This window comes from Emys orbicularis, chromosome 1 (assembly GCF_028017835.1).
Source record: "Emys orbicularis isolate rEmyOrb1 chromosome 1, rEmyOrb1.hap1, whole genome shotgun sequence".
Taxonomy (NCBI): domain Eukaryota; kingdom Metazoa; phylum Chordata; order Testudines; family Emydidae; genus Emys; species Emys orbicularis.
This window is the reverse complement of record NC_088683.1, coordinates 58,905,230-58,925,766: the sequence shown is the minus strand read 5'-3', so window position 1 is coordinate 58,925,766 and position 20,537 is coordinate 58,905,230. Positions and strand designations below refer to the sequence as shown.

Sequence of the window (20,537 nt, the reverse complement as noted above, 5' to 3'; positions counted from 1 at the left end):
CTGATGCTGCAAATATCATCGAAAATAATGCTTTTTGTTATTATTTCAGTGTTCAGCCAGCTGTGGGCTTGATTACTGGCAAAGGATCACATACTGTATTGGAATCCACGCTATTCGGAATAATCGTGCCTATGGTCTTCGCTCGGTAGCATATCGAGATTGCCCAATAGTGCCTTCCCCACACATTTATAAATGTAATATCAGGGGATGTTTACAAGCAGCTACTTGGAAGGTGGGGAAATGGAGCAAAGTGAGTATAAATGTGCAAGCTAAAACTTCACAGTTGCCTCAAACACAAAAAAGTTTACCAAAATTTATTTGCTGACAATGTTAATGATTTATTTTCTTCTGAACTTCTGGTTATATGTGTAGTGCTCAGTAGCTTGTGGAGTGGGAATAAAGGAAAGAAGAGTAGAATGCATGACTGAAAGTGGTTTATCCAGTGGCTTGTGCCTGTCACGTTTAAAACCAGCAGCCAGAAAGATCTGTCATGCAAAAGAATGTAAGTAATTGACAGTGATGATTATGTACTGTACTAAATGCTTTCTTGGGATATTTATGTAAAAACTGTAAAATAAATATATTTTCAACACAAGTAGCTGTTCAGATTCAATTATCAGTTCATGAAATATTGATATGGTTCAATCATTCATTTTTAAGGTGAAGCTTTCACCAGCTGCAAAGAAATCCAGATTAAAAAAAGGATTAGAAAGGATGGTGAATATTTACTTAACGTTAAAGGAAGATTGATAAAGGTACTATTAACATTTCTATCACAAGGGGTGGGTTGTGAAATAAAACTTGTATTATGTAATAAGGGTTATATTTTTGGTTGTAGATTTATTGTTCGGGGATGCAGTTTGAGAATCCCAGAGAATATTTAACATTGGTTAAAGGTGAAGCAGACAACTTTTCTGAAGTATATGGATACAGGTATAAAGGGCTTATTTTTAAAGTCAGTGTGGTTCTTAGTTTATGAAATGTATTCGGTACTTTGAAACTATAAAGCAGAGTTTTCCTTTATGGGAGCATATGCATAGAAATATATTTGGGCCCAATTTTCAAAGATGTAGGCATACAAATGTACATCACTAATGTAAATATATTTCCATACTGAATTTGTGTGTACCTACAGTAACTGACCTTACAAATGACCTTTTATTATTTCAGTGAAAATAGCACCTGGTTATACCAGTGCTGCAGTTGGCCCAAGTGTATAAATGTCCTACTATTCAATATTTGTTGTAAGGTATTCTGTGCGTAGTATAAAATGATTTGATTATTATTCAGTATGATACTACTTTAGAAAACATATCAAAATAGAAACCAAAATGTGCTATTGCAGGTTACAAAATCCATACGAATGTCCTTTCAATGGAAGCAGAAGGCAAGACTGTGCATGCAGAAATGACTACCTTGCTGCTGGACACACTATTTTTAGCAAAATAAGAATTGATATAATCTCTATGCAAATTAAAAGTAAGTGTTTATATATTATTATAGAACTCTATGTAATATGATCCTTCTGTTGGAATTTTAAAGTGACTACTATAAATGCAAATTTAGGACCCAGTTGCGCCATTTCTACGCAAACAAAACTCTTAACTTCTGTGGCACTTCCATGAATGAAACAGAGAACTTCACAGGTTGAAACCTTAAGCTTTCATGGGTGTTTCCTAACTTTAATACACATGCATAATCTGCATGTGTCTGTGTTTCTCAAGAGCAGAACCAAGCCTTTTCCTATAGCAGATTACATGGATTTTGTTTTCCAAATCTAGAGATGTGTTCAAGGGACCTGTCTAGGTTCAAGGTGTGTTCAAGGGCCCAAGCTTTATGTTTACGTAAGTTGATGACGATCATGAACAAAAGGGATGAGAAGGGAAGTAGGACGTTGACTGACTGAAAATCAGTACTTTTTATTAAAACCATTAACTCTAACCCTAAATTTGGAGGTATGGGGGAGAGGGAGTGTGGTGTGTGGTTTATTGTTATTTTTGTTAATATGACTGTGTCAGGTTGTATGAATTCATATGGGGTCAACACTTAAAAGAATGTCCAAATTTACTTGAACTTTAGAATGTAAAACATCTAAGAAACTCAATACAAAAAAAACCAAAACCCAATTGTATTTATCCTCCCATTACAGAACACTTTTTTAAAAATGTTCAGCACAATTCATACATTTTAAGATCAGATGGGACCATTAGATCATTTAGTTTGTTCTCCTGTATATCACAGGCCGATTTCACCCAGTTACCTTCATATTGAGCCCAATAACTTGTTTGATTAAAGCATATCTTCCAAAAGGGCATGCAGCCTTGATCTGAAGACATCAAGAGATGGAGAACCTACCATTTTCCTTGTTAGTTTGTGCCAATGGTCAATCACCCACACTATTAAAAATGTGCACCTTATCTCCAATTTGAATTTGTCTGGTTTTAACTTCAAGCCATTGGTTCTTGTTATGCCCTAATCTACTAGTTAAAGGGCCCTTCTCGCCCTGAACAAATGTATACACTTTAATAAATACAACAACAAAAATAAAACCAAATGTAACATATGCCACAAATGGACAACAAAATTAGATGTTAAAACAAGTCATAAGAGTTCTTATTTTGTTAACATGCAGTTCTGTGAATTAATAAACTCAAGGTGTTAATGCAATCTCTTAATTATTTATGTAGTTTTTTCTTCATTTAGTGGTGAGTGGACAGGGGAATACTGTGCCTCTAAGTGTGTTGCATTTTGTAATCTAGCTGGAATATTTTCATTAATCAAAGACGTTCTCTCTCAATTGCCAGGCCTTAGGCACTTATTTCTATAAATTATTTGGGGGAAATTCTGTGACCTGGGTTATACATGAGGTCAGAGTAGATGATCACAATGATCCCTTCTTGCCTTGGAATCTATGAATCTATGAGACAACACTGTCACTATTACATGGTTTAATGAAACATGCTATTTAAAATGTACATAGAAGCAGTTTACTGAAGTAATACTTTTGCTACTTTCTGCATATTGCTTATCTACTAATAAGTTTTTAAAGCAACAATTCCAGTGCTAAATTATTGTCATATCTGTTTATTAGCTACAGACCTTCTCTTTGCTCAGAATGTATTTGGGAGAGCTGTTCCTTTTGCTACAGCTGGAGATTGCTATAGTGCTGCCAGATGCCCACAGGTATTTATAATTTTTTCATGAAATTAACACTTAAGAAAAAGATCATTTTACTAGAGGTCTTAGTAGGAAGATGCAATAAGCTCTAATGTACACTGAATATTCTGTATAAAAATACAGTACATTAATAAAGAATTGCTGCTTGCTCCCTTCTTTTCTATTCCATCATCCCTTACATTTGCTCCCTGAAATTCTTTTCCCCACATCTGTCTCCTTTGCTGTCCCTCATGTTCCTGCTCCATGTATAAGTATCCAATCTGCTATTGATCTCTTGTGTTCCTGCCTCTTGCAGGAGTTGTTCTGGTGTTCTTCTGATGTGAAATACCCCTTACATTTTTTGCACGTCTTTCCAATGTCCTTCTAATCCCTCTTTCCAGCTCTCCTCCCTTGCTAAGGCCCCATCAAATTTCTCATTTCCTCTCCATCCCTTTCCTTCTCCCCTTCTTTTGATCCCTTTTGGGACAGCAGTATCAGCTAACTCCCCTTCTGTCTGTATTTTCTCTTGGTTTCTCTGCTCCTATGATGTATATGGCATGAGACATTCATTCACATAAAGAGTGGAGGAGCTGAAAGGCAGTACTTAAAGATAAGTCAGCCGTAGGCCACTCAGCAGCAAAAGAACACTTCCCACCTTAATGATCTATGACCTGGGACATCATGAAACAGATCGGAATACCTGTGTGGAGAAAGAGCAGAGGTCTACTAAATGCAGATACAATAAGGCATCCCAAGCAGCCAAATGTCATCCACTGGCCTAAGACCAGCACCAGAATACAGTAACCAGAAAATTAAACCACAAATAAACAAAAATCCTCACAAGTGCTTCAGAGCACTGGCTACTGAAAAAAATATTGTAGGGCCAAATCCACTACTGACCTAAGTGGGCACAGCTCTATTGAACTGCCTCTCTTTACACCAGTGGTGAACATGACCTTTAATAACTAATGCTAATGGATTCAGCTAATTGGGGATATATCTCTGCACTGAAGTGTTCACACCTACAGGAGATGCCTTGAAGGAGTGCTGCAGGTCTCTGTCCAGATCGATTGCACCGCTTCCTTCACACTCAAAGTTTTTCAAATCTGTTCCCAAGCCTGAATATTATACATGACAGGCAACTGCTGTGCCATCAGTATAATTGCACACATGCAACTTTCATTTATTTCTGCAACATGACATCACTGTGGATGAAGTTACTTCGTGAAATACTATGGGTCTATGATTATGGAATAAGCTGCACTACATTTACTTTAATTTTCTCCAGATGCAGTATTCCATAAAATTAATACATTCCACTTCTTTGGTACTCAAAGAACCACCTCACCTGTGTAACATATCAGCATGTGCCAGTACACCTAGGGGTATGAGTCCTAAAAAATAAAAAGAGCAACTAGATATGAAAATATACAGAAAATAAGTTATACCAAACTATACAAGACTGAATTTTCATGACGTTTTCAGCATCTATATGAATCACAAGTGTGACACTTGAATGGTGCATATGCATCAGTAGTACCCTGAAATAAAAATAAACTCTTCATACAGTACCTACAGTCCTTTGTATGTAGTTTATTTTTGATAAAGCTTGGGTACTATCATAATACAGGTATCTCATGAACACCTTAACGTTTACACCTTTAAACTAGGCTTGGAAGGATTAGATTTCAGTAAAAGTCGGTAAATGTTGATTTCACTGTATACCACAAACTGAGAAAAAAGTATTTCCATTGATGATCATTGAAATTTACAGATAGGCAAAATAAGAAAAATGCTGTTAAAAAACTTTATTAGAGTCAAAATCCAGTGATTAGATTTTAGAATTAAGCTTGTTAAAAATGGACTAGTGAATCAATAGGAAAACTAGGTATGATTTGTTGATTTAACGTATTCACTTTGTATATTTTTACATGTGATGTTGACAATTTGTGTTTTAATATTTATAAAGCTTTAACTTTTTGAATCTCAACATCTGTCATTAAATAATTGTCTGACCCCCCCTCAGAATTTCACAACTGTGAAAATTTAAATAGATAAAAATTGAAAAAAATGCTTAAAGATAAACATTGATATTATCTGTCAAAATTGTAGAAAAAATTAAAATTGAAATTCTGCCAAGCCTAGATGAAACCACCCAACAGTAAGTAGAATATATATTTACCATGTTGGATTTTGGCAAAAGAATAAAACAGTAAAATGGGAAAGAGTCTTTCATGAAGTACTGTATGACTGGAGCTGATGGAGATTTCGATTGCATAGTACTAATCTCATAGCCTTTGTCACTTTACAAAATTTAAAACAAGCACATTCAATACAGGTTTGATTCCGTTTTCATTAAAGTTAATTGCAAAATTCTCATTGGCTACTAAGGGGAGCAAGTTTTGGCACTGTCTGTATGTACATACACACAGAGAGAGTATTTACTGACATGTTTGTTTAAAACATCTACCACAATATTGCATTAATGTAGTTTATTCAATTTCTGCAACTTGTCTTCTGTGTCACCATTTATTTTCTAAAGTGGAAAAAATTAGTGGAAAAAGGGTAGTATAGTTTCTAGTTCCGAACATGTTGTCTGTTCTAAAGTGTATTTCAAGTCCATCTTTGATATTTATTTTGAAATACAGGTTTGCATATAACAGGGCTCTGGAATCTATGCAATTCTCTGAAATTGTGTTTATTGTACAACTTTGTATTTAGCAGTGAATTTAATTTAAATATTTATTTGTATCTGTATTGATTGCTTTTGTTAAGAGGTATATTAAGTATTATGTAAGCATTGAAGAGTGAGCTATCACTTTCAGAATAGGGTGAGGCACTTGATCGGATACTGCACTTGAAAAAGGTTGAGAGCTGTGAGTAGGAGAGAAGGATTTGTCTGTAGTTGCCAGTGTGTGGCAGTCCCTGCTTATGTAGCTCCAAAAAGTTCAGAACAGTTTAAAATATTTATCTTTTGAGAAATTGTTGTTTCGGGTGTTGTAGCTGTCTTGGTCCCAGGATATGAGAGCGACAAGGTGGGTGAGGTAATATCTTTTACTGGACCAACATCTGTTGGTGAAAGACAAGCGTTTGAGCTCCACAAAGTTCTTCTTCAAAGCTTCAGAAGCTTGTTTCTTTCACCCACAGAGTTTAGTCCAAAAGAAGATATTACCTCACCCTCTTTGTCTATCTTTAAGAAAGCAGGCCTCATTCTGGCAGGTCTCGTATTTTTTAATACACAACTTAAAATAAAGTCATCAGATTTCAATTAGGAATAATAAGCAATCCACTTCAGATAAAATGTGACTCAAACCCAAAACATGAACCAATCCAAAAAGTTTGAGGTTTTCAGAAATTCAGATAATTTTTAAAGTATTTTTGAAATTTGTTGTTGATCTCTCAAAATGTCTGGCTTTTGACCAGAATTGTTATTTGATTATTATGATAACTGATATGTTATATGGTATTGTAATTATGCCAATGATCTAATAATTGGTATTATTTAGCATTATTTCCCATCGCCAGTAAACCAGAAATTACTGCAAGGATCACACAAAAAACTGTTTGTACCAGAATTCCAGCAATGTCTCTTAATGAAAATGCGTGTTTATGTTTCAAATAAATATCAGAAATTTTGGATGTTTCTCTAATCTAAACTGAACTCCTGATCATTATGTTTTTGTCCATAATTAATTCCTTTGCAAAAACTATCTGGGAACAAAATGTCTGAGTATTTGATGTAACCTATTTTTTTATTATAATAGGAGAGAAAAATATTAAAATTATAATTTACTGTCAAGGTATAAGAGATGGTGAGCGAGCTAAATATAGTAAAAGGCTTGTGTGTGCCAACATAGAGGTTTCTAGGCTTTTTGACTTTAGAAATACAAAGTTCAGTATGGAACATAAGGTTACAATGCAATACTCTAAGTAGTATTTGCTAATGTTAAGTGTCTTAAAGTTTGTACATAAGCTCTGTGCTTTGATTTTTTTTTTCTTGATAGGGGCAGTTCAGCATTAATTTGACAGGCACTGGACTGAGGCTATCCAGTACAGCTAGATGGATTGCTCAGGGCAATTATGCAACTGTTGATATACACAAATCCCAAGTAAGTAGTTTTGCATATATTTTGTCCATTCTCGACTTGACTGAGACACTTTCATCTATACTTCAGAGCTGTAGGAAGTGGTGGTAGTGATTCAGTAGGGACCACTCTTTGATCTCAGTCATTTCTGAATCAAAATGGTGTTCAAGGCCACTGACTTGTTTGAGGAGATGAGATATAACACTGAGGTCTGACAACTTGTGGTCACTGAAGATCTCATGTCATCTTTCATAAGAGTTAAGAGTGTTTTAATCCTGTTCTCCTAACAACATTCCAACCTAGGTAAGTACCTTCGTCCTATCTAGCTTTCCCATAGAATTTTAAGACGACACAGTGGCATTATCCAGGTGATTAATCTCTTTTACGGTATCTATTGTGCGGAATTCTCCTGGATCTTTTATCTCCTACAGAATTCATGCAGGAAATCGAAAGAGCATTAGGATATAAATAGTATAAAACACACATTGGTTAATTAACCACTAGTCCATACATGTTTTTTGTAAATTCATTAAATTTCAGATAGCCACATGGATATATATTATTATTTATATTGCAGTACATTCTAACATTGCACAGTTAGCCTTGCAATCTCTGAAGGTACACAGTGTATATGGGTCAAGAATTTATGAACTTGTCTATTCTGTAGGATAGTGCACGGCCAGAGGGCTGTAAATTGTAGAATGCTCTAAAGGATTGCACTCTAACTGCCCTGCATAGACCCTGCTGACACAGTCTAATAAGCATAGGCGCTGACTCCGTGGCTGCTCCAGGGCTGGAGCACCCACAGAAAAAAGTTAGCAGGTGCTTAGCACCCACTGGCAGTCAGCTCCTCCTCCTGCCCGCCAGCGGCCCTGCAGATCAACTCCTCCCCCTCCCTCCCAGCACCTCCTGCCCATCGGGATCAGCTGTTCTGCAGCATGCAGGAGGTGCTGGGGGGAGGGGGAGGAGTGGGGATGGGGCACGCTCAGGGAAGGGGGTGGGAAGAGGCGGGCTGGGGGTGGAGCATGGGTGGGGATGGGGCCTGGGGTGGAAGCAGGAAGAGGCAGGGCAGGATGCGGGCTTGAGGCCTGCAGTTGAGCACCCCTGGAATAAGTAGGAAGCTGGCACCTGTGCTAATAGGTACCTATTGCCCATTGACATAGTCCTGTCTGAAACAGTGCTAAATTAACGTATGCTAGGAACCTTTAGGAGGGTATTTGTCTACAATTTACAGCCTTCTGGTATATGCTGCTGCATTGTCTGGACAAACCCAGTGTGTTCACGTTAATTTGATCTTGTCTTCCAGATACAGTAGTCTTCAGTGGGATGTGTCAAAGGTTCTAATGAGTCAACATTTTATTAAACTGTTGTGTGTAACTATGGCATTGGTAGTTTCTCTTGACTGAGTTCTCACTATTTTTGCCTCTCTAATTTCCAGGATGGTACTAAAATATATGGAAGATGTGGAGGGTTCTGTGGGAAATGTATTCCTAACACAAGTATTGGTCTCCAACTTCAAATACAGTAAAAACCCTGAAGTGGTAAGAACATCAAAAGCAGGAAAATCGGTCTTTAAGGTGCAAATTCTAGGTGCTATTATTTTTTTCAGTCTTTCATCTCTGAAATGTTAATTTACTACTAAGAATTCCTTCCCATTTTCTTCAGTGTTCAGGGATGCATATCATTGTTTAATCATTTAGTGATGGGCTAACAGGTGCATAAACCACAATCATAAACCCTCAGGTTTTAATAAAGAGGTATTCATTCAATGTACAGTATATACAAACAAATAAAATAAACTGCACTGATGTTACTGCTGGTAACACCTTAAACTGGACCATAATTGTAATACTGTACCTGCAACTAATCAGTGCACCTCATTGTACAATGTACAGTAAAATGCATATACTGTGCTGATTTTGTTGATCAACTATATTAAAGTGTAGAAAAGGAAACCAATTCATAATTTCAACTACTTTCAGCTTTATGAAACCTGTTGGGAATTATGTTTTGTCAACAATTTACATCAGAAGAGTGCATCATCAATATACTTTTTCCTGATACAGTTTCTATAGTTTTTTTTTTCATTTCTGTGTTATTAAAAACATTCATTCTCTCTCTCTTTTTGTGGTGCTCAAACAGTAATATTAATTTTGGAAAGTGTGGTTCAAACTCTGTAGTCTCCATGAAAAATGTTAAACATCAAAACACTGTTTTGTTGTGGGTACAAGAAAATAAACACATCATAGTTTGAAAATCTAGTTTTAAAACCCTACCCCTCTCAACTGTGTATACTGTAAAAGCAGTATATTGTGTATGTTGTACAATTTAGTATGCGGTTGTATAACTATACGTATTTACTTAACCTCTGCCCAGATACTCCAGACATTTTATTTGTTGGAAGTGGCTAACAGCATATAAACAAAAGCTCTATCTTGTCTCACTTTCACGCCCAGAATTCCCATTGACTTTAGTGAAAGTTCTGGGTTCAACAAGGGAAGGTAGGGTTAGGCCAAAGTGTGTGTAGTGCACGTTTTTGAGAAGTGCAGTTTAATTTTTCAGAGGGCAATAAATGTAACTGTAATGCGCACTGTTAAAAGTGCTTCATCCTAGAAAAATTAAACATATAGGAGGAAATGTTTACATTTCAGACATGATCTAGCTGTTTGATTTGTTGTTTAGAATTAGTCCAAGTCCAGAAATAAGTACAGAATAAAGATAACCTGTTTCAGGTAAATTCTCAGGTATTCAAAATAAGATTTTCTACGTGCATAAAACGACACATTATGTACTAGGTAATTATAGGCATTTTTCAACTCTAAACCAAATATCAGCTAACTATTTATATGCCAGTGAGAACTGGTAGGTCATATGGCAGCTATAGCTTAGTTTTACCCACAAAGTGTTAGCCAAGTTAGGAATACATTTTAATGAAAGGCTATATTGTACCACATACGTTTAAGCAGTTGCTTTTTAGATAACACATGTAGATGACTATTTTGTGATCTCTGTATCAGAAAAGTATTTTTGCACTATGTGCCTTATACTAGTTGTAAACGTGTATAAGAAATATATAACACTATTTTCCTAGAAATGTTTACATTTATAATTAAAATGTTGTAATTTATAAAATATTTATATAATAAATATGCTTGTGTGATTGACACTTGAGTACTTTTGTTTATTTTTTCCACAATGAAGTATAGTATAGTATTTCAAAAATAATGAAGCTGTTGTATACCTTCAGAATAGTTAAAACTCCTAGCATCATTTGAGCAAAATACAACATATAGTTTAATTCTTGAAATAATTGCCACATAATCAGTTGTATTCACTGTAGAGGCAAACAGAAATCAGTGTGTAGTGAGATTCATTTTTAAAATATTTTATTAAAAAACTCCTTTGTATCTAGAACTGTATTCATGTCTCATGGATTTAAGGCCTAATCCTGCAAATCTTGAGCACTTAAAACTCACAGGTGAGTTTGGGGAATGCAAAGAACATAGTATCAGAGCTACAGGAAACTTTAATGTTGGAAAGATTTTACAGTACTTTGTTCTGTAGAAGAAAGAGCTAATATTGTGGTGTTAGGATTATGCTAAGTAAGGACCCAATCCTGCAGCAGGATATTATGCTGTTTTATTAAGGAATCCTCCATGTAGAGGTCTTTGGTTGATTAAGATTAATCACAGGACTAGTCTAGACAGCTTTACAGAGCAAGTGGCTGTTCAGATTACGGACCACTACATTCAATAATGAAACACTGAAAAGATGCAGATATCATCAGCTACTACGTAACTAACTTTTTAAAGCATTTTAGTGAATGCCTTTTTTGGATCATCTTAGTAAGATTTATCCTTTTGTAAAGGATTTGGAATAATAACTGTTGATTGAAATGGCCAATTATAATAATTCAAAAGCTATAAAGGATACAGCTTCCATATACGATTCTCCATTACAAAATCACAAAATGAACGATGCTTGTTCTCATTCCAAAACTGTGCTTTATGATCAAGAAAATCCAGCTCCTCCCAGTTCATTGTCATGCAGAGAAAGTTTGGGCTAGATTCACAAAGGGTAGGTGTTACGTTGCTGAGTGTCACAGTGCCTAGCTTTTAGGCATGTAGAAAACCATTGGGATTCACAAAGCCTGAGTTCGGAATGTAGGATTCTTATACAATGAAAGGAGGGAGATGGGCACCTAAGAATGGGCTTCACAACAGCCAAAACGCTGAGCAGGGAACTGCCTAAGCTAGCCACAGGGAGATGCCAAGGAGAGGATGTGTCCTAAGCCCTCTCCCCTCAGAGAGTTTAGTGTCCAGGCTGGAGGGAGAAACCTACCTTTGCTTGGGATTCTCAGCTGCGAACCCTCTCCTGGAGTCAGGTGCCTAGAAGCAAGAAGCCAGGTGGGGGGAAAGAGAGAAAATGACTTTGTAGCCTAATGGGTAGGGCACTTACCTCAGAGGTGGGAGCCCCAGTAGCTATGGCTATTTATTTATTTATCCAACGTAAAACAGCTTCGCCAGGAGACAGTGAGGCACCCTCACATCAGAATGTCCCATAGACCGATTGTTAGGGCACTTGCCTTTGAAGTGGCAGCTCTAAGTTCAAATCCCTTCTCATCAGGCAGAGGCAGGACTTGAATAGGGGTCTCCCATGCCCTGGGCGTGTACCCTAACCACTGGGCTACAGTTTATATGGGAACTCCTCCTGCTGCCTGTTTTGTGTGGAGTTAGGCAGCCTCTGAGTGTGCCTACTGTATTGGGCCCTGCATGTGAGTTAGGCAGAGGAGTGTCTATCTTCCCCCAGTTTGTGAATCATTCTGGGGCTTAAGACAGCTGGATGGCTAGAGAGAGGCTACAGTGCATATGCTGAGAGGCAGAAACACAGGCGCCAAGGGAACTTTTACTGCCAACATTTAGGCTCCGAGCAAGTTTAGGCACCTACAGGATTAGAAGGCAGCTAAGTGAGGGTTCTGTGAATCCCAGTGGTGCTGAAATATGGAATTTAAGTGCCTGAAGTGGCAATTAGGTGCCAAAGACCCTTTGTGAATCTAGCCCTTAGTGCTTAACATTGGGGAATCATGCTAGTGTATTAATATCACCCACGTAGACATGTTTCCCAGTAATAATGGCAGATTTTGTCTCCTGACCTTCGTGAAGAGGGGACCTCTACACGCAGACCTCACTCTTCCAGTTCAGGCAGGGAGACAGCCAGCTCCCTCAGTGGCAATCTGTCCCCCTCCCCAGGACTCCAAGGAAGTTGTGCCTCAGGACAGGGATCCACAAGACGAGAAGGACTGGGACTGGGTAGGGTGGGAGCAGAAATTAGGCAGTGCCAGTCTGGGAGTGGGCAATAGCCGCTAAAAACAGCCAGATGCTAGAAGGCATATAAAGTAGAATGCGATTTCTAAAATGCTCCTGGTTTCACTAAGCTACAATAAAGTCATATTGTTATTTTGGAAAGGAAATTTAGGTTTTTTAAAGCTGTATGATTTTTTTTTTAATTTTTAAAGTGCCCCATTAGCTGATACTAGCATTGGCTAGTGCTCCAGAGTTTTTCAATATAGGTATGTTGTCCATCATACTACTCTACAATGGTCACCATTAAGTATCAATTTGCCTACAGTTGCCACACCGTGGTATGAGATACTGCAGTTTTCTAATGTACTTAATGATGGGAAATAAAATCAAAGCTATTACATTTACTGCGCAGATTGAAATTTTAATCAAGTAACATCACGATCTCAAGATATTTTCTAATTTATGGGGTAAATTCATCATTGCACCCTGACCCCATCAAAGTGTTAAACTTCCTCAGGCTGGATACAGTTGCACCATTCAGCTTGCGCTTTGTAATGTACGGGGTATTCTGTGAGCAGGTCAGAGGGGAAGAGATGTTACTGAAGCACATGATACTATGCTATAGCTGTTGCAGCAGACCATAAATTAGAGAGTTCCTAATTTAGGTGGGGGAAATGGAGGAGAAAAGTGGCTTAAATGTTCTTTTGCCCTTCACGCTCTAACTTTGTGTTCCAGTTCCTGATGCAGGAATAATATATGGAGCTATACCTATCTTGTACAGCTGGAAAGGACCCTGAAAGATCATTGAGTCCAGCCCCCTGCCTTCACTAGCAGGACCAAGTACTGATTTTGCACCAGATCCCTAAGTGGCCTCTTCAAGGACTGAACTCACAACTCTAGGTTTAGCAGGCCAATGCTCAAATCACTGAGCTATCCCTCCCCCCCATGGAGGGGGGATAACAGAAGATGTTCTGTCTCAGTAGAAAGGGGAGTTGACTGGATTTGCAGTTGATGGCCACCCTGAATCTTTGAAAGGTGCTTGGGTGCAGCCAGCCATGCACCAACCTTAGGATGCATCTCTCACGCCTTTCCTTCCCCACATTCTGGGGGCAGGGCTTTGCACCATGCTCTCTGGCCTGTTATTGGCCAGTTTATGGGAGGCAGGTAGTTGATTGGCTCCCATGTCCTTGCCCTTTCAGGAATAAAAAACACCTTCTGGGTGCTGGGCAGTTTTCAGAGTCCATCCTTATATCTTTTACTAAGCAAACTGTGTTTGTTTAGACTTTTAAAATCAAATTCACAACAAAATAGCGGAGTATTAATGTGGTTACAATAGTAACATTGAATAAATAGCTCTTTGTCATTAAAAACCTGTGGGCCAAAATCAACCTTTACTTATGCCATCTGGGCTGCATTTATTCCTTTTCCTCTTTCCATTGAAAATACTTTTATAATAAATTCTTCAATGGAGCATGACTTTTGTGCTTCTCTGTCTGCCTGAGTTTCAGCACAAATGTTAGGGAGCATGTACTTCACTGTTCTGGCATTTCGTGAATTCCCCACTTTAGGATTTTGATTTATTTGGGAGGGAAGGGGGTTTTCATCAATCATTCTGTGTAAACTCACTAGTTTTTAATCTAAAGGGTATTTAAAGGACACGTGCAGGTTAATGAATAGCGCTGATGAATTTGGCTACTTGATATTGTTGACATTATTTGCTCCTGTTTGAAGTCTTATGTTCTGAAATGAAAACTATGGATCGTTCCTATAATATTATGTTCTCATTTCCTTTAATTGATATCACACTAAATTTATACCACAATGTGAAGCCGGATCTGTGCTCCATATGACGAACCTTCTTAAAATGCTGTGTGCAGAGCGCCATCTTGTGGCTGCTACACATGATAAACTACATTATGTCAATTGGAAAGCTAATCAATTTTGGTTTACACTTAGGGCATGTCTACACTGCTATTAAAAACCTGCAGCTGGCCTGTGCCAGCTGACTCAGGCTCGGGCTGTTTAACTGTGATGCAAACGTTCAGTCTGAGACCGGAGCCCAGGTTCTAGGAACCTGCGAGGTGAGAGGGTACCACAGCTCAGAGCTGGAATGTCTACACTGCGATTAACAGCCCCACAGCCCGAGCCCCACGAACCCAAGTCAGCTGGCACAGGCCAGCCGCAGGTGACCAACTGGAGTCTAAACATACCCCTAGTAAGTGAAATATTGGACAATCCAATACCTGTATTTGTCATTTTATTTTATACATTTCTCTTTTGGTGCTAAGGTTAAAATATACAAATTCTCCAAACACTAATAAAAATACAGAATTGTAAAGTTTAGAAAGTATTTTGACAATTTTTCCCCCTAAATCACCAAATAAAATGTAAAATATATATACTTACACACACACATATATATTATATGAAACACTCGATGATGTCTAGTAAGCACAGAGACTATTTCTGAGGCACTATCCTCTTGCCCCCAAAACAATGCTCCAAAAAGGAGACAGGAAGGGATGAGGACTACATGGAGTCACAGCTCTACTGCCCATGTGCAGCCCAGCAGAGCTGACTGGCCACATAAAAAGAGAAGAAAGTTGCTCCTCTTAAAGCTGTGTTACTTCCAGCACTCCCCCGGCACAGCTTGTGAAGTCAAGTGGCTTCATGCCCTCAGACAAGGCTATGGCTAAATGCCACATGTGACCCCTAGTGAATAGACATCATTTAAAATGCAAGAATATTGTGTGACTACATGTACTTTGTTCGTACTTTGGCAAGTCCCTCTCAGGTTTAATTATTTAGAATAATTCTTCCTCCTATCCCAGTAAATGGGCTGCCACATTTGTGTAAAAAGCATGACCTTTTTGTAAGAGGGCACCTCATTACAGTATCGGCTATTAAGCCTTTCCTGAGAGAAAGACAGACTTTTTTCATATTGCTTATTAGAGGTTATATCCAACTCCCATTGAAATCAATAGAAAAATCCCATTGACTTCATTGTGAGCTGGATCTGGCCCTAATTGCACAGGTTCAGCAAGCTCTAACGTGCTTTGAGAGTACCTAATACACACCCATTCTAAATGGATTATAAATAAAGAAGATTGATACCAAACCTTCAAAGACAGTCGCAACCCCTTTTCTACAGCCACAACAAAACCAAAAACAATTTGTATGCAGGAGCGTGTGTGTATACACACACATAAACCTAGAAAGGACTGGAGGATTGGGCTCCTTGTATTGAAAATATGGGCCCAGATTCTTTGCTTCATTGGGTTTCCAGGGCAAGTAAAATTAGGGGAAAGAAGATCTTGTGGCTAATGGAAAGTGCTAGGATTCAGGACTACTGGGTTCCAGTCCCAACTCTACTACTGATTTGCTGTGTGACCTTGAGAAAGTCGTCTCACATCCCTATGTCTGTTTACCCATTGGGAAAATGGGGACAATAATACTAAACAACCTCCAAGGTAGTGAACCCCCTCCTTATGCAGCTATGAAATATTGGCTATGGTGGAAGTATTAGCATTCATTTCTTAGTGTTAGATATGGGGAGGTAGACTGAAGCGGAAAAGCCTTACCTTTTGCACACTCAGCAGCAAATGTCACTCAGGTCACTAGTTAGAATCTGGCAGGTAGGTTGTCTGGGGACTGCTCTAACCAGCACCATTTGGCAACAGTCCTCAAGGACTGTATGCCAGGTGGGGATAGCTGTGGTTTAGAGCCCTTCTTCCCCACACACCCACATACTGCAGCCATATGTGACAGGTAGCACAGGAGCTGAGTTCACTGGATATGTGTAAGCTGAGAGCATCTCAGCTTGGGTGAATTCACATCTGTCCAGATCTGTCTGCTCTCCAGCCACTTCGTGCCACCAAAGCAGTGCAAAAATATCACAATGCACCTGAGAATCTGATCCAGGCTACTGTAGTGTAACAGGTCACGTTTGACTCCCCACCACAGCCCCTCCTGCTGGCCATCCTGGGGATTAGCTCGGGGTTGCCAGTGTGCCCTCCTCAAGTGGTGTCTCACCCATCGTCTCTTTTGCCTCCAGAGTGTCCTCTTCTGGACACAGCCCTCTGGCTGTGCCCCACTCAGTTCTCTCCCCCCTTCTGGGGGACCCGACAGGCCTCAGTCCAGCCACTCGCCTCAGTGGCAAACTGCAGTCCATGCACTGGCCACTCCACTCAGTGGCAAGTGGGGGGGGGGGGGGAGAAAGAGAGCGGAGGACCTGGGCCCACCCGCTACTCTGAGTCCTGGCCCAGGGACCCTATAGCCGGCAGCCATGTACTGCCCCTCCTCCTGCTCTACTGTTTGTTTCCCTGGGCCACTTCCCCATTGCCCTAGCACCTTTTCTGCCCTTGTATCAGGGCCTCAGTCTGGCAGCCATCAGGCTGGAGCTCCCTCTTGTTCCCTTGACCAGCACTGCTCTGTGCAGGGTGCTGTCTCTCTCAACCCTCCTACAGGTCAGCCTCCAAGGAAAGATTGCTCCTGTTCTGCTCAGCAGCCCTTCTTATATGGGCCAGCCTGGCCCTGATTGGCTGCTCCACTAAGCCTTCTCCCTATTGGCTGGCTCAATAAGCCCTCCTCTAATTGGCTGGGTTCTGAGCAGCCTCCCCAAGGCTGCTTTAACCCTTCTTCCACCTCTGTGAGGCAGCTGCCCCACCACATGTAGGTAAAGGACACAATAAGCGAAATCTAAGGTTCTGCAGAGGATACCTTTATTATATTAATGTGTGGACGGGAGGGTGGGAGTATGCACACATGTGTGTTAATTTTTTTATGTGGCTTTATCTAACTTAAAGGCTATAATATCCAAGATGAGCTTTTAAAGACAGTGGAGGGTTTTTTTCACTCCATAGATCCTGAATGTTTTTAGCCTAGCTTCTCAATTTTATTTACTGGGTTGAGCAAAAAACTCTTTAAACTTTAGAACTTCTGTAAATAAAGTATAGAGTTATTATTATTTATTATTTGTATTACGGTAGTGCCTGGGAGCCCCAGTCATAGGCCAGGACCTCATTTGGCAAGGTGCTGTACAAACACAGAATACAAGGATGGTCTCAGGCCCAAGAAGTTTACAATCTAAGCAAAGAGTATTTTTCATTTATTCATTTCTAGATTTTAAAGCCAGAAGGGACCATTGTGATCATCTAGTCTGACCTCCTGTATAACACAGGCCAAACTACTTCCTAGAGAATATACACCTCTACCCCAATATAACGCGATCCAATAGAACATGAATTCGGATATAATGCAGTAAAGCAGTACTCCGGGGGGGGCTGCGCACTCCGGTTGATCAAAGCAAGTTCGATATAACGCGGTTTCACCTATAACACAGTAAGATTTTTTGGCTCCCGAGGACAGCGTTATATCGGGGTAGAGGTGTATTTTAGAAAAACATCCTATCTTGTTTTTAAAATTGTCAGTGAGGACTCTTGATAAATTGTTCCAGTTAATTACTCACACTGTTATCAATGTACCCCTTATTTTCAGTCTGAATTAGTCTAGCTTCAACTTCCAGCCTCCGGATCCTGTTATACCTTTCTCCGCTAGATTGAAGAGCCAATTATTAAATATTTGTTCCCATGTTGGTACTTATAGCGTTACTATCCTACAAACATCTTCTGTATCTCATGTCTTTTAAAAAAAATCCAAATGTCCTTTAGAGTCTTATTTAAAGGTTCTCCATGGAAATAAGACTGTCTCCCTAAAGTGTCCAGTTAACAAAACACACACACACACACAGAACCTGAAAGATTCTCAAATATTTTAAAAATTTAATTCTTAAGTTAAAAACCATCAGAGAACATTAAAAAAAAGTAATAGCAGAAAAATAAAGCTCACTTGGGTTGAGAAATCCTAACTCATAAATGGGATTGTTTCAAACAGGACTGTGTGTGGAAATGTGTATGCCATAAACAACGTCACAGTAGAGGTGTTGCTGTAATCTACTTTTGGAGTATTCCCAAGGCTTCTCTACAGTTTTGTTTGACCTTTATAAATAAATGACACCACTTTCCACTTGCATTCCAGCAAAGGATACCAAAGCATTTTTTTAAAGATTAACTCTCACAACATAGTAGTTTACTTATTCCCATTTTATAGATGAGGAAATTGAGCCATGAGAAGTTGAAAGCCAGATTCTCATACCCTTACTCAGGTTGTGCAGTACTTTACTGACTTGGCTCATATAAAAATACTACTCATTGTGAGTAAGGGTGGCAAAATCAGGCCCTAAATGACTTGTTCTAGATCACACAGTTGCAAACCTGGGAAAAGGTCAGGTTTCCTGACTGCCTGTCCCATAACCTCACTTGTAGGCTGGCTTTGCTCTTTTCTGGTATGTCTCCACATTTTCTTGAGCCTTTGTGATTCTCAAGATGGACCTCACTGTGCATGTGAATTAAATAAGCAGGAACTCATTTTTTCCCATGTCTTAATTAGTCAGGCTCTCTTACTGGTGTGCTTTGGACACAAGCCAACCTGATCATAGAAAAAGTAGGATACTGCTGTTAAAAAGAGCTATTTCCTGGAAATATTAGCTTCAGTTCAGACAGACAAGCGACAGTGCTAATGGCAGTCAGGAGGGGGGAAAGCACCACCTTCTGCATTTCATTCAACAGAAGCGTTATCTGATGTGGGTGAAATATTTGACATTGTATCGTCTCATATAAATAAGGTGGCTTTCTTTTGCACAATGAGATTTATTTTACATGTCCGTGACTTGAGAGGTTCTTATTGGTTTTGTTTATTCTGGCTGTGGAGAAAGGCGTCTGTGCTCTGTTTCTGATACATTTTGCCTTGTGTTCAGTTATGACAGATATGCCTTTGAATCTGGTTTATAAAAATATTGTAGCACCAAAGCGAAGCATTCTGGCCATATTTATATCTGTATTCTGTCCTTAAACATGAACAGCTGTGCATACATCAAGCTGTCTCATATTTGATTCTACACAGCAGTCCAGAACCTTTTTCTTTGTAATACACAAATAGTTCCTTTTTTGTGGCTCATCACTGTTCCCACAATACGAGTTTTTTAGCCCATATGTATTTTTTCAAAGCTTAGTTGTACAATTAAAAAAAATACCAAAGGAGAGTTCAAGCTGTAAGGGGGATAACTCTGTAGAGGTTACTAAGGGGGGTATTACAGAGCGGGTGAAATATTTATTTATTTAGTTATTTATTTCATGCAACCCATTTATTTCATGCAAACCATTGTTGTTTTATTCTGGAAAAAAAATCCTGAATTTATGAATACTGAAAGGCTCTTTTTGAAAGGGTCTAATTTTACAGTCTGATTTACACAAGGAAGGGACAGTCAAAGAAAGGCTGTGAATTTTCCAATGCAAAAAACTACAGTGATTCCTGATAGTAGTGTCTATTGATGCCTGGTGGGACGAAACCATATTTGCATTTGAGTCATCTCTTGCATAGTTCATTGATTATGATAATCTCATTCAAGGCCATTTTATCATCCTGAATTGTTTGATGTGCCTCTAAAACTAGAAATCATTAAAACTAACTGTCTGGTACACAAATTGGAATTTATGCCCATAAAATCCAAGGCAGAACGTTTTTATTGTTTTCTTTTGTTTTGTTTTTAAATGCCTTGCAGAAAACATTCTCTGTAAGGTCTATTTAACACTTCATGAAAAGAAAACAGAAGCCCCAGTTGTTCTTTTGAACATCTAGGAAGGCCTCCATCTTATTTGAACATCAAAAGCTGCTATTGATATCACCTTTAACCAATGTTTGATAGCATTTAGCCAGGGCCCTTTTTCCTTCTATCATCTTCTTCTTCTCTCTTAAATTTATTATTCTTTTTGCAATAACAATTTGCATTAACTCCAACTGCCCCTCAATTTAATTCCTGCTTGTAACATGTGAGATAAAGAAGAAAATTAGAGCAATTTTCAGTTTCCCCCTCAAAGTAGTAATATGAGGCGTTCAGCCTTATACTGCAGGTAACTTTGAGAGGAAGGTGGTACAT

At 38.9% G+C, this 20,537-nt stretch overlaps 1 protein-coding gene across 1 annotated transcript in view; it reads left to right on the top strand.

Moving 5' to 3' along the window:
* The window catches only part of ADAMTS20 (ADAM metallopeptidase with thrombospondin type 1 motif 20), a 185,312-nt gene extending 176,543 nt beyond the window's left edge, over positions 1-8,769 (top strand). The window contains exons 32-39 of the mRNA XM_065400040.1: positions 50-250; positions 373-502; positions 661-755; positions 839-933; positions 1,346-1,479; positions 3,092-3,183; positions 7,161-7,265; positions 8,680-8,769. Of these exons, the coding sequence (XP_065256112.1) occupies positions 50-250; positions 373-502; positions 661-755; positions 839-933; positions 1,346-1,479; positions 3,092-3,183; positions 7,161-7,265; positions 8,680-8,769 (942 nt within the window). The remainder of the gene's footprint in view (positions 1-49; positions 251-372; positions 503-660; positions 756-838; positions 934-1,345; positions 1,480-3,091; positions 3,184-7,160; positions 7,266-8,679) is intronic.
* The last annotated feature ends 11,768 nt before the right edge of the window (positions 8,770-20,537 follow it).